Consider the following 14,760-nt stretch of genomic DNA (forward strand, 5'->3'; position numbering starts at 1 on the left):
GGCAGGCATAAGCTATGGACAACAAACTAAATTGCATTTTGTTGATGGCAAATTGAATGCACAGAGATACCGTGACGAGATCCTGAGGCCCATTGTCATGCCATTCATCCACCGCCATAACCTCATGTTTTCAGCATGATAATGCACAGCCCCATGCAACAAGGATCTGTACACAATTCCTGGAAGCTGAAAATGTCCCAGTTCTTCCATAGCCTGCATAATCACCGGACATGTCACCCATTGAGCATGTTTGGGATGCTCTGGATCGATGTCTACAACAGTGTGTTCCTGTTCCTGACAATATTCAGCAACTTTGCAGAACCATTGAAGAGTAGGACAGCATTCCACAGGCCACAATCAACAGCCTGATCAACTCTATGCAAAGGGGATGTCACGCTGCCTGAGGCAAATGGTGGTCACACCAGATACTGACTGGATTTCTGATCCACGCCCCTACCTTATTTTTAAAGGTACAGTATCTGTGACCAACAGATGCATATCAGTATTCCCAGTCATGTGAAATCTATAGATTAGGGCCTCTTTTATTTCAATTGATTGATTTCGTTATATGAACTGTAACTCAGTAAAATCTTTGAAATTGTTGCATTTATATTTTTGTTCATTTATGTTGTAAAAATCCATGTAATGATAATTAATATTATTCTAAGAAAATCACCTCCCTAAAGAACATGAATCCCAAAGTCACAAAGTAGTTATGTTAAGTTTAAATGTTTGCTTATCACTTGTTTTTCCTCAGATGAATCTTGGGGGCCCTGTGAGCTGCTTCATGCCTGCAAACAACCGCTACTACATCTATGGGGTGCGGGTGTATACCCAAGACTGTGGTGTGCCTCGGCGGCCCAACATTTACCTCAAAGTGAGCAATCATTTCTACTGGATTCAAAGAGAAGTGGGGGACAGCGCCCCCCCTATCCTTGCACCAATTCACAGTCGTTCTTTGGCCATGTGCTTTTTGCTTTCCAGCTTAGCTAAGGTGGTGATTTGACAGTTTCCACACCAGTTACATTTGTGACATTTTATTTATTAATTTAATTTGAGAGCAGTCTAAATATTTTTAACTAAACATGATACTATAAATAAAAAGTATGGAGGAAAGGATTTTGAGCGCTCAGACAACACAAATGAAGCTGACACCCCCCCACAGGGGCAGGGAGCAGCGCCATAGACACCAGGCTTGGAGGGGTGGGGTGAATAGTAGACAGTCAAAAGTTTGCCATGCAACACCAAGGTAGATGCTACTGTACGTAATGACTTTTTTGTTGATGCAGATTGTAGAACATTGGGTTGCCTTGTATTTGATATCTCAGATGACAAATTAAGTAGACTTCACCCTCCACATATACTCATTCCAAAATGTAACTTGCCTGCAAATGTTGTGAAAAGCTGAAGTTAAGCCAAGAGATCTAGAAAACACTAGGACATTCAGCTGAGAAAGATTCCATTTTCCTCTGTAATAATGTGGTAACGCACAATATTTTCATCATCTCTTTTCGTTAGTCTCCGCCACAGCATCCCTTTTCAACACTTTTAGGAATTAGCGACTGAGCAGCCCAACCACAAATGACAGAAATGGGTGGGCTGTTGATGTTCAAAATGAAGTGACTGTCAGGTCGTAACACCAATCAGACATCAAGTGGGAGAGGCTGTAGCGGAAACCAGCGGCTGTGAAAAGAGACTAGTGGCTTTACAGATCACAGAGCAGAGACATGCTGACAAAAGCAGATTTTTATTGTTTCATTTTGCTAAACCAAATAGAAAACAAATGATCCCCATTGACAACATGACAGAACGTTGGTCAAATAGGACACGTTTGCCTCTGAGTTGGAACTCATTGCATCACTGACAATATTGAGAAAATCTTGTACAGCATTTATGCATAGTGAGCAGCCTTGAGGTATATATATTTTGGGCCCTTGATGTTTACAAATAACATTAATCATCCGAAATATATTGTTTTATCACTACACAAGTACAGTACATTGTGCTTACAATAGACTAAAAGCTTAACATCCTTTATTGTTTTCAGTTTTACTGCAATTGGCACAGTGTTTATTACAAAATATATGGAAATATTGGCAATCCTGATCATTTGTCCTAGCCTGGTCCTATACCGGTTTGTGCTTTTGCCAATTGGAGCTGGCACAATAGTACAAACAGGCTGGAACTCAAGCTAGGTTTTTCCATGGATAGAATCTTGAAAAACTTTCCCCTTATTTCCAGTTTTGGATAGCACCAATGTGTCTAATGAATGTATGGCAGGACAACATGTTGTCACACCCATAGAATTAGATTGAGTAGAACGGGCTTGGAACTGCTCACACCATGAAGATGAGTAGAACGGGCTTGGAACCGCTCACACCATGAAGATTGAGTGGTAAATTCCTTCTAGTTCTATGGTCACACCACTATAAGATAAGATGATGATTTAAACATGCAAAGGTGGAATGATACAGTAGCAGCTTGGCAAGAAAGCCAAATACCACAGAATAGTCCCAAAAACATTTTTTTATGAATCATTAAATGTAACTTTACTCTAAAGATGGACTTAAGCTACAATGTTTGTCATTCAAGTAGTTTTAACAACTTCCTAAATCAAACAAGGCTTTTGTTTTGCCACAGCGTTGTGTAGGGTAGTTGAAATCTTGCTTGAAAAACATTACAATCATTTAAATAATGAATTTCTCATTTGGATGGATGGAATAAAAATAGTTTGATGCTAGGCCGGATCCTTGGGATGTCCTGCTAGAGTCAACCCCTAAAAATTACATTACAGTGAATGACATAAAATAAGCCAATCAACAAAAAAGAAATTGGCATTTTGGAACAAAAATATTGTTCAATATTTTGATGTTCATTTAATTAAAAAGGGAAATTAAACTTTTTTTCCACAAGGAAAGGGAAACGATGTCACCATTTAAACCATACGATCACACACACCAGTAATAATGATATGGAAAAGTGCAAATTGTTACCACCTGCCAAACCATATGATATGCTTCCTTTAATTTTGAAATGTGTTACTTAGCCTACGTTTAAGTCTGTGATGCAGAAATTTGCTGTCAAGTATGAAAGATCAGTCAAGTTTTATGAACAAAGAATACGTTCATAATTTCAATGTACACAGTAACACCAGTTATACAGTTTTTGACCTCTAAAATATACCCTATACGGTCAACATCTTACCCTTCACAATCCCTTTTCTAGTCATAATACAATCAGAATAATGAAATTAAAACCTTTGACAAATAATAACAGTAAAAGTATTACAAGTTCCACAGGTTTTATAAGGCAAGAATTTGTCCTCATCTTATACCCACTGCCAACTGGGTTTGGTAATTCACCAAGTCCTTGATTTATGAAGATGTCACGTTTCATGATGGCACAAAACAAAGGGAAAGGGGATACCTAGTCAGTTGTACAACTGAAATGTGTCTTCCACATTTAAAGGCACAGCAGTCTTCCGACATCCCAGATGTAGCCTCATGTGAAGTTAGTCAGAGATATAGATGCACCTTGGTGACTCAATGGGCACTCCAGAATCAACAAACAAGCCTAGCAATTGACTAGCCACGGACCCCAAGGCTTTGCCATCTGAAAGCCTGTGACAGAGGCCAGCAGCTGACTGACTGATACTTATTCAAGCTAAGATAGTGATTCAGCAGAGGAGCCTCCATGATATCAGGTCAGCCAGCAAGTTAATCAGAAGTTTATTGTTCCATATTACCAGTATTTTGTGCTTGCTAGATATTTAAATATTGACGATAAATAGAGTTGTGTAAAGATAAATATGTACAGCAGTTTAGTCGTATGTACAGACATACATATAACCCTGACCCCATAAAACAGCAGTTAAAACAGAAGTCCATTTTATTTACATGATCGATGAGAGAACTCTCATGGAACGATTCCTGCTCATACATCAAGACCTTAAAATATTGTCCCCCAAAAATAAACACGGTCTGTTTTGTTGTGCGAGTTTGCTGCTGGTATGTTTATGTTGCACATCTGTTTCATTCCATACCAATGACAAGTGTGTTTTAAAAGTGAATTCTTCTAGCACGTCTAAAAGCTTTTAACATAGCAGTAAAGTGTAAAAAAATAAAACGAGGTCTATGGGACAGACACGTAAGATGACCGGTCAATTCCATCTCTGCAGTAAGTACAGCTACTGAGGTGCAGGCGTTTGTCTGACTCAGTGGGCTGTACTTACTGCTGCTATTGTATTGTTTGTGATATTGTTTAGTTCTGCATTTCTTGATGAAAAAAAGAAGTGAGTAGAGGTCAGAGTCTCCCATCGACAATCCAGGGGACATATAGACTGCGTCTCAAATAGCACCCTATTCCCTATTTAGTAGACTACTTTTGACCAAGGCCCATAGGGTAGTACACTATATAGGGAATAGGTTGCCATTTGGGACGTACAATACGCATGGTCCCAGGTCTTTCCAACTCCTTTGGTCATTGTCTCATGAGGAGTTGATCTGCATAAACAGATCTGGGACTAGGCTAGGAGAGATTATGGAAGGACAAGGAAAGGTTAAAGTGCATGGGGGAAGCTTCCAGCTCGTCACGTTGACTCCACAGTCCTATCCTGACCAACATGTCGGACTGTGGACCACTCAGGAGAGAGCAGGGTACAGGCTGAACCAGGGAATGGATTGAGATGAGAAACACACCTCTGTATTTTCTTCTATAAAACAAGATTCACAATAATAATGGCTGGGGATAAAATCATGGTTAGGAGCAGTCGGGGAGAGACAGTGGATGAGGGTATTGGCAAACATCTACTTGATAGGTGGACCCAAGTGTCAATCAAAGAGGAGAAACCAATCATCTTCCTACTCTGTCAGTGGGAGGCAGGGAGTGGTTGGAAAAGCACCAGTAAGAAGCAGCAAAAACCCATGCAGACAGACATGCTCTAACTTCACTCCCACCCACAGCCTTAATAAACAGTCTCTGTTTCATAGAGAGGAGACTCTGGCTGAGAGAAAAAGAACGCTGGGGCAGGAATTACTGTAACAGGATGGCTAAACCAAGTCCAAGCCCATCCACCAATGCTACTCCTGCCCTGTCAATCTGTCCCACTGCCAGATGAGTGAGTGTGAGGTCCATTCTTGGGAGAAGCAGTCCACCCCCCAGCCCCCTCTCTGTGTCTAGCGCCTCCCTCTCAGAGCCTCTATACTTTAGCCTCTACCCCAGTGGACCCCCATAGCCAGCCTCCACTCCAGTGGACCCCCATAGCCAGCCTCCACCCCAGTGTGAATGGGGCCTGGGCCCTCCTCACATGTTATAGGCCACGTAGATGGGGTCCAGCTGGTCGGCCAGGAACGAGTCCCGGAGGTGCATCCTCTGCTTCTCTCCCCGTGAGTTGATGGGGATGACCCCCGGGTCAACAACAACCACCACACCCACAATCAGGTGGTGCTCCTCCAGAACCACGTTGGTCACCAGAGGCACCAAGTCCAGGGCCTCCTGCTCCGACCCAGCCAGCTCTGCCACTACTACCAGGAGGTTGGTCCATGTGAACACAGCACTGTGGAGAGAGAGACAGCCTCCCATCAAGTTAACATTCAGGGGTACACAGCAGATATAGAGAATGACCGGCACCAACAGTCAGTCACTCATCAAGTTCAACATTCAACTGGTTCAGTGGGATAGAGCACGGTGCTGTGTACCCTTCCTGTTCTTTCTCAACACCAAGGAAACCAAACATGTGGGTTTATACTAGATACAGTATATGTCAATGTCAAACACAGTTCTGGTACAGACCACAAAACAGTCACATCAGGTTACAATACACCTAGTGAAGCATGCATGTACTGTGTGTGTCTGAGCAGACAACAGTATCTCACCTCTCAGCGATGCTGCGGTGTGCCCGGGACACAGAGGTCTCGATGTCGATGGGGTGGTAGCGAAGCCCCCTGAGCTCCAACGTCTCATCCAGCTGGCCCACCACAAACAGAGCGTCATGACGATCTGAAGGGAAGGCAGGCAGATGGATCAGGAGTGAAAATAGATTTGTCATCAACACAGACCGCTTAGAAACTCAACACCCATGGTGCTGCTTTTATCTCAATATCAAATCATTTCTGGGTAACAATTAAGTACCTTCATGTGATTGCTTTCAATTAAAATGGTTAAACAAAAATAGCTTCATAGTAAAGAGCAATTTTGCGTGGACTGTCTGGGAGGGGTCTGAGTGGGAGGGGAAAACTGAAAACTAACTGTTATTGGCAGACAGGTTTGGAACTCTTTCTTATTGGTCTATTAACCAATTTACCACCTAGTGATGTCACCAGGCAGGCCAAAGCTCCATCCCACCAAACCAGGCTGAAATTTCAGGCAATATTTTCAAACAGCTCTTACACTAAAAGGGTATTATCACAGTATTATTTCAACCTCATCCACTGCACCTACCTGGTGTATGTGACAAAATAAAATACATTAACAAAAAACAGAAAAATAACATTTTTGACTGCACTGGGCCTTTAAAAAGGCACAATCAAATCAAAATGTATGTGTCACATGCGCCAAATACAACAGGTACCTTACAGTGAAATGCTTACTTACAAGCCCTTAGCCAACAAGAAAATACCACAAAAAAAATAATAATAATGAAAGAGCAGCAGTAAAATAACAATAGCGAGGGGGTACCGGTACGGAGTCAATGTGCGGGGGTACCAGTGTCAAGGTATGTACATGTAGGTAGAGTTATTAAAATGACTATGCATAGATAATAACAGTTAAGTAGAAGGGGGGCAATGCAAATAGTCTGAGTAGCCATTTGATTAGAATTTCAGCAGTCTTATGGCTTGGGGGTAGATGCCTCTTGGACCTAGACTTGGCGCTCTGGTACTGCTTGCCGTGCGGTAGCAGAGAGAACAGTCCACGACTAGGGCGGCTGGAGTCTTTGACAATGTTTAGTGCCTTCCTCTGACACAGCCTGATATAGAGGTCCTGGATGGCAGGAAGCTTGGCCCCGGTGATGGGCCGTACGCACTACCCTCTACCCTTGCGGTCGGAGGCCGAGCAGTTGCCATACCAGGCAGTGATGCAACCCGTCAGGATGCTCTCGATGGTGCAGCTGTTAAACCTTTTGAGGATCTGAGGACATGAATAGGTTTTGTTGTTCCCTCTTCACGACTGTCTTGGTGTGCTTGGACCATGTTAGTTTGTTGGTGATGTGGACACCAAGGAACTTAAAGCTCTCAAGCTGCTCCACTACAGCCCTGTCGATGAGAATGGGGGTGTGCTCGGTCCTCTCTTTCCTGTAGTCCACAATCATCTCCTTTGTCTTGATCACGTTGAGGGAGAGGTTGTTGTCCTGGCACCACACGGCCAGGTCTCTGACCTCTTCCCTATAGGCTGTCTCGTTGTTGTCGGTGATCAGGCATACCACTGTTGTCATTGGCAAACTTAATGATGGTGTTGGAGTCGTGCCAGGCCGTGCAGTCATTAGTGAACAGGGAGCACAGGAGGGGACTGAGCACGCACCCGGGGGGGCCCCCGTGTTGAGGATCAGCGTGGCGAATGTGTTGTTACCTACCCTTACCATCTGGGAGCAGCCCGTCAGGAAGTCCAGGATCCAGTTGCAGAGGGAGGTGTTTAGTCCCAGGGTTCTTAGCTTAGTGATGAGCTTTGAGGGCACTATGGTGTTGAACGATGAGCTGTAGTCAATGAATAGCAATTCTCACATCGATGTTCCTTTAGTCCCGGTGTGAAAAGGCAGTGTGGAGTGCAATAGAGATTGCATCATCTGTGGATCTGTTGGGGTGGTCTGCAAATTGGAGTGGGTCTAGGGTTTCTGGGATGATGGTGTTGATGTGAGCCATGACCAGCCTTTCATGGCTACAGATGTGAGTGTTACGGGTCGGTAGTAATTTAGGCAGGTTATCTTACGTGTTCTTGGGCACAGGGACTATGGTGGTCTGCTTGAAACATGTTGGTATTACAGACTCAGACAGGGAGAGGTTGAAAATGTCAGTGAAGACACTTGCCAGTTGGTCAGCGTATACTCAGAGTACACGTCCTGGTAATCCGTCTGGCGCTGTGGCCTTGTGAATGTTGACCTGTTTAAAGGTCTTACTCACAAGGGCTGCGGAAAGCGTGATCACAGTCGTCCGGAACAGCTGATGCTGTCATGCATGTTCCAGTGTTACTTGCCTGGAAGGGAGCATAGAAGTTATTTAGCTTATCTGGTAGGTTTGCGTGACTGGGCAGCTCGTGGCTGTGCTTGCCTTTGTAGTCTGTAATAGTTTGCAAGCCCTGCCACATCCGACGAGCGTAGTATGATTCGATCTTAGTCCTGTATTGATGTTTTGCCTGTTTGATGGTTCGTCAGAGGGCATTGCGGGATTTCTTATAAGCTTCCGGGTTAGAGTCCCGCTCCTTGAAAGCAGCAGCTCTACACTTTATCTCAGTGCAACTTTTGCCTGTAATCCATGGCTTTTGGTTGGGGAATGTACGTACAGTCATTGGGGACGACGTCATCGATGCACTTATTGATGAAGCCAGTGACTGATGTGGTGTACTCCTCAATGCCATCGGAAAGAATCCCGGAACATATTCCAGTCTGTGATAGCAAAACAGTCCTGTAGTTTAGTATAGACCAAACTACCCCCTTTCAACCTGCATAAATTACATTTGGTGAGAATCTTAAAACAGAATGAACATGCCTTGTACGACTAAGAACAAGTCTTCAGATTGGTTTGGTGTAGCAACTAGTGGTGGGTGAGAATGGCCACACCCCAAGAAAGATATGACTTGGGAGAGTCCATAACAGCTAAATGCTAGGATGGTTACATTAGAAGGGTCTCTAACCTCCGGTGGACCCCAGTAGCTCTGTCCTCTTGACAAAGCCCAGGTATCCCGTCCTGGCCCACAGGGTGTGGGGCTCCCCGAAGCTCAGCCTCGTGTTGAAGTGGTCCGCCTGCAAGCTCTCCTCTCCATAGATGGTGTAGTAGCCACTGGAACTGTGGGGACTCTGAACCCAGATCTAAACAGAGAGTGAGAGGGCTTCATCATCCTCTACATCAGGGATGGGAAACAGGTGGCTCTCCTTTTGAAGGCCATCTGATCAATTCCACACAAAAACACACACACATTATATATAGATAAAGATATATATATCTATATATATATATACAGTGCCTTGCGAAAGTATTCGGCCCCCTTGAACTTTGCGACCTTTTGCCACATTTCAGGCTTCAAACATAAAGATATAAAACTGTATTTTTTGTGAAGAATCAACAACAAGTGGGACACAATCATGAAGTGGAACGACATTTATTAGATATTTCAAACTTTTTTAACAAATCAAAAACTGAAAAATTGGGCGTGCAAAATTATTCAGCCCCCTTAAGTTAATACTTTGTAGCGCCACCTTTTGCTGCGATTACAGCTGTAAGTCGCTTGGGGTATGTCTCTATCAGTTTTGCACATCGAGAGACTGACATTTTTTCCCATTCCTCCTTGCAAAACAGCTCGAGCTCAGTGAGGTTGGATGGAGAGCATTTGTGAACAGCAGTTTTCAGTTCTTTCCACAGATTCTCGATTGGATTCAGGTCTGGACTTTGACTTGGCCATTCTAACACCTGGATATGTTTATTTTTGAACCATTCCATTGTAGATTTTGCTTTATGTTTTGGATCATTGTCTTGTTGGAAGACAAATCTCTGTCCCAGTCTCAGGTCTTTTGCAGACTCCATCAGGTTTTCTTCCAGAATGGTCCTGTATTTGGCTCCATCCATCTTCCCGTCAATTTGAACCATCTTCCCTGTCCCTGCTGAAGAAAAGCAGGCCCAATCCATGATGCTGTCACCACCATGTTTGACAGTGGGGATGGTGTGTTCAGGGTGATGAGCTGTGTTGCTTTTACGCCAAACATAACGTTTTGCATTGTTGCCAAAAAGTTCAATTTTGGTTTCATCTGACCAGAGCACCTTCTTCCACATGTTTGGTGTGTCTCCCAGGTGGCTTGTGGCAAACTTTAAACGACACTTTTTATGGATATCTTTAAGAAATGGCTTTCTTCTTGCCACTCTTCCATAAAGGCCAGATTTGTGCAATATACGACTGATTGTTGTCCTATGGACAGAGTCTCCCACCTCAGCTGTAGATCTCTGCAGTTCATCCAGAGTGATCATGGGCCTCTTGGCTGCATCTCTGATCAGTCTTCTCCTTGTATGAGCTGAAAGTTTAGAGGGACGGCCAGGTCTTGGTAGATTTGCAGTGGTCTGATACTCCTTCCATTTCAATATTATCGCTTGCACAGTGCTCCTTGGGATGTTTAAAGCTTGGGAAATCTTTTTGTATCCAAATCCGGCTTTAAACTTCTTCACAACAGTATCTCGGACCTGCCTGGTGTGTTCCTTGTTCTTCATGATGCTCTCTGCGCTTTTAGCGGACCTCTGAGACTATCACAGTGCAGGTGCATTTATACGGAGACTTGATTACACACAGGTGGATTGCATTTATCATCATTAGTCATTTAGGTCAACATTGGATCATTCAGAGATCCTCACTGAACTTCTGAAGAGAGTTTGCTGCACTGAGAGTAAAGGGGCTGAATAATTTTGCACGCCCAATTTTTCAGTTTTTGATTTGTTAAAAAGTTTGAAATATCCAATAAATGTCGTTCCACTTGTTGTTGATTCTTCACAAAAAAATACAGTTTTATATCTTTATGTTTGAAGCCTGAAATGTGGCAAAAGGTCGCAAAGTTCAAGGGGGCCGAATAATTTCGCAAGGCACTGTATATATATATATATATATACACACACACATATACACACAGTTGAAGTCGTTACTTCAGCCAAATACATTTAAACAATTAAACTCAGTTTTTCACAATTCCTGACATTTAATCCTAGTAAACATTCTCTGTTTTAGGTCAGTTAGGATCACCACTTTATTTTAAGAATGTGAAATGTCAGAATAATAGTAGAGAGAATTATTTATTTCATCGCATTCCCAGTGGGTCAGAAGTTTACATACACTCAATTAGTATTTGGTAGCATTGCCTTTAAATTGTTTCACTTGGGTCAAACATTTTGGGTAGCCTTCTACAAGCTTCCCACAATAAGTTGGGTGAATTTTGGCCCATTACTCCTGACAGAGCTGGTGTAACTGAGTCAGGTTTGTAGGCCTCCTTGCTCGCACACGCTTTTCAGTTCTGCCCACACATTTTCTATAGGATTTAGGTCAGGGCTTTGTGATGGCCACTCCAATACCTTGACTTTGTTTCCCTTAAGCCATTTTGCCACAACTTTGGAAGTATGCTTGGGGTCATTGTCCATTTGGAAGACCCATTTGTGACCAAGCTTTAAGTTCCTGACTGATGTCTTGAGATGTTGCTTCAATATATACATATTATTTTCCTGCCTCATGATGCCGTCTATTTTGTGATGTACTCCAGTCCCTCCTGCAGCAAAGCACCCCCACAACATGATGTTTCCACGCCTGTGCTTCACGGTTGGGATGGTTTTCTTCAGCTTGCAAGCCTCCCCCTTTTCCTCCAAACATAACGATGGTCATTATGGCCAAACAGTTCTATTTTTGTTTCATCATACCAGAGGACATTTCTCCAAAAGTACAATCTTTGTCCCCATGTGCAGTTGCAAACCGTAGTCTGGCTTTTTATGGCGGTTTTGGAGCAGTGGCTTCTTCCTTGCCGAGCGGCCTTTCAGGTTATATCGATATAGGACTTGTTTTACTGTGGATATAGATACTTTTGTACCCGTTTCCTCCAACATCTTCACAAGTTCCTTTGCTGTTATTCTGGGATTGATTTGCACTTTTTGCACCAAAGTACGTTCATCTCTAGGAGACAGAATGCGTCTCCTTCCTGAGCGGTATGACGGCTGTGTGGTTCCATGGTGTTTATACTTGCGTACTATTTTTTGTACAGATGAATGTGGCACCTTCAGCCGTTTGGAAATTGCTCCCAAGGATGAACCAGACTTGGAGGTATACCATTTTTTTTCTGAGGTCTTGGCTGATTTCTTTTGATTTTCCCATGATGTCAAGCAAAGAGGCACTGAGTTTGAAGGTAGGCCTTGAAATACATCCACAGGTACACCTCCAATGTACTCAAATTATGTAAATTAGCCTATGACATCATTTTCTGGAATTTTCCAAGCTGTTTAAAGGCACAGTCAACATAGTGTATGTAAACTTCTGACCCACTGGAATTGTGATACAGTAAATTATAAGTGAAATAATCTGTCTAAACAATTGTTGGAAAAATTACTTGTGTCATGCATGAAGTAGATGTCCTAACCGACTTGCCAAAACTATAGTTTGTTAACAAGAAATTTGTGGAGTGGTTGAAAAACAAGTTAATGACTCCAACCTAAGTGTATGTAAACTTCCGACTTCAACTGTATATATATTTATTTATAAAAATAATAAAATCAGAACTTAGCCGGGGTCTCAATTTACTGTTGAGAATTAGGATAGTAGAATACACCAGGTGCAATTTCAAAATTTGTTTGTGCATCAGCAGTTTTTCCTCTTTTGTCAGTGACGGTCAATTAACCCAAGTTCACTAACATCACTAACACTGGTTTGTGTCAAGAACTGCAACGCTGCTGGATATTTCACACTCAACAGTTTCCTGTGTGAATCAAGAATGGTCCACCACACAAAGGACATCCAGCCAACTTGACACAACTGTGGGAAGCATTGGAGTCAACATGAGCCAGCATCCCTGTGGAACGCTTACAACACCTTGTAGAGTCCATGCCCCGACAAATTGAGGCTGTTCTGAGGGTAAATGTGTGTGTGTGTTAGGAAGGTGTTCCTAATGTTTAGTATACTCAGTATATATAGTAACCAGGGGCTCTGAGCCCAGATCTGAATAACAGAAGAGATGGTCATTAAAACCAGCGAGGTAAGATAGAAAAACAAGTGATAGTGAAAGAGAAAGAAATATATTGACTAGGTCGTAGTAGAGCAAGGTGATGGGGTTAAATTATTGTAGGAGAAGGAGAAGAAACTCTGAAGTCTTCGCTACAATACTCTCACAGCAAACCCCTTTCAACTTGACCATACACCCCCACCACCTGTTCCTCTGTGGTGTCTGCATACTCACCTCTCCTAGATGCGAGTCCCCCAACGGACCCCTGGTCTCTGGGTTCACGATGATCACCTTCACCCCTGGAAGAATCTGCAGACAGGGAGATCAGGTTTAGTAGACAACCCCATGGACACAAGAGGAAGTTTCATTGGAGAAGCAAGAGGTCAAAACACAGTCTAAAGGCGTCCACACATACACACACACAGGTTTGGTTTGCTCCCTGCAGAACTCTGCTAGGTGAAGCGACCGTCTGTGCTCTCATACTCCCTAAAGACCTTCGTTTCAAACACGAGAAAAAAGCAGCAACATCACTGTTGTTTATCCCTTTTCAGTCACCATGGCAACAACATAGCCAGAAACAGATCCTCAAAATAGTCAGAATTCATCTAAGATTACATGAGTTATCTGTCATTTTGACGTTTTTGCAGAGGAGGTCCTAGACACACAATTGTACATCTAACTGAGATGTTTTACTTCAGATACCGAACTTCAACTTTCCTCAAGAAAAGAAATGTGTGTGCACGAACAGCCAAGAAAAAAACACCACAAAAAATGTCAAAACATCACAAAAAACAACAAAACATCACAAAATGTCATCATAATATATGCGCAAACAGTTTAGACTGGGAAGCATACGGTAAAGGTCTAGTCATCTCAGTGCCATGTACTTACAGTGCCTGACTCCATGAGGGGAAGACTCTGTGGGGCTCCTCGCTCCACCAACCTCACCCTGGAAAACACAGACATACAGACTCCATTCTCTGCAATGTATTATACATGACCATGTGACCTGACCAGGAAAACCCTGGGTAAAACCTTAGTGATGTCCACTAGCTATCCTCACCTGTCATGGCGGAGGGACTTCATGTCTACATAGACGGTGGAGGGATCTGGTCCAGCTGTACCCTGGCAGAGAAACAGAAAGGGAACTTTGTGATCTAAAAAGTCCAAATGAGTCACCATCATTGTTAAGATCCAGCTGTGTGTGCGTATGCATATTATTTTGCGGCTCCCTGCATTTGTATGTGCGTGCGCTGGGGCCCACCTGCAAGCAGATGGCTAGGTTGACCCGGGATCCAAACGCTGTGCTGACAGCACGGGGGGAGAGGCCCAGGTCTTTAAACAGCTTGGAGAAGGACTGGGTCAGTGCCAGCCGGGGACGCTCCTCTGCTATCACCACACAGCTCCTCACACACGACAGGTTCACACCCCGCGCCTGCAGACACACAGGTTAATAATACACACAGGGTGGAGACTCCTAGACATTACACTTACAACCAGCCTCTTCTGGTGTGTATACAGGATACAGTTGACATATGTTAGATTCTGGAACCAACACCTAGCGATCGAGCGAGCTGCCTGTGTGTGTTCCTCACCTTGAGAGAGTCAGTCTGTGTGCCCAGGCCCTTGGTGCAGAGCTCCATGACAGAGTAGGAACAGAAGGTGTCTCTGATCTTGTACTGGCTCAGGGTGCTCAGCCACAGAGGTAAGGACAGCTCCAACTCCATAGGAGGGATCAGGATGGACTGGTGACCCGAGTACACACTACACACAATATTGGAACGTTCTCTAGTCATTACACAACGTAAAAAGCTGCTGTCACTTTTCTGCTCAATAGAGATCAGCCGCAGTGTCAACAACACTAGATCATAGAGCGACAT

At 43.5% G+C, this 14,760-nt stretch overlaps 1 protein-coding gene across 2 annotated transcripts in view; it reads right to left on the minus strand.

Moving 5' to 3' along the window:
* Positions 1-1,731: 1,731 nt before the first annotated feature.
* The window catches only part of LOC112215240 (disco-interacting protein 2 homolog B-A), a 91,997-nt gene continuing 78,968 nt past the window's right edge, over positions 1,732-14,760 (minus strand). For both annotated transcript variants that reach the window (XM_042299693.1, XM_042299692.1), the window contains 8 exons: positions 14,476-14,644; positions 14,145-14,315; positions 13,944-14,005; positions 13,772-13,829; positions 13,115-13,189; positions 8,842-9,016; positions 5,874-5,997; positions 1,732-5,554 (listed from right to left, as the gene is read on the minus strand). In XM_042299693.1, coding sequence (XP_042155627.1) covers positions 5,302-5,554; positions 5,874-5,997; positions 8,842-9,016; positions 13,115-13,189; positions 13,772-13,829; positions 13,944-14,005; positions 14,145-14,315; positions 14,476-14,644 — 1,087 coding nt within the window. In that variant the 3' untranslated portion in view covers positions 1,732-5,301. The remainder of the gene's footprint in view (positions 5,555-5,873; positions 5,998-8,841; positions 9,017-13,114; positions 13,190-13,771; positions 13,830-13,943; positions 14,006-14,144; positions 14,316-14,475; positions 14,645-14,760) is intronic.

This window comes from Oncorhynchus tshawytscha, linkage group LG16, assembly GCF_018296145.1.
Source record: "Oncorhynchus tshawytscha isolate Ot180627B linkage group LG16, Otsh_v2.0, whole genome shotgun sequence".
In the NCBI taxonomy this organism is placed as follows: domain Eukaryota; kingdom Metazoa; phylum Chordata; class Actinopteri; order Salmoniformes; family Salmonidae; genus Oncorhynchus; species Oncorhynchus tshawytscha.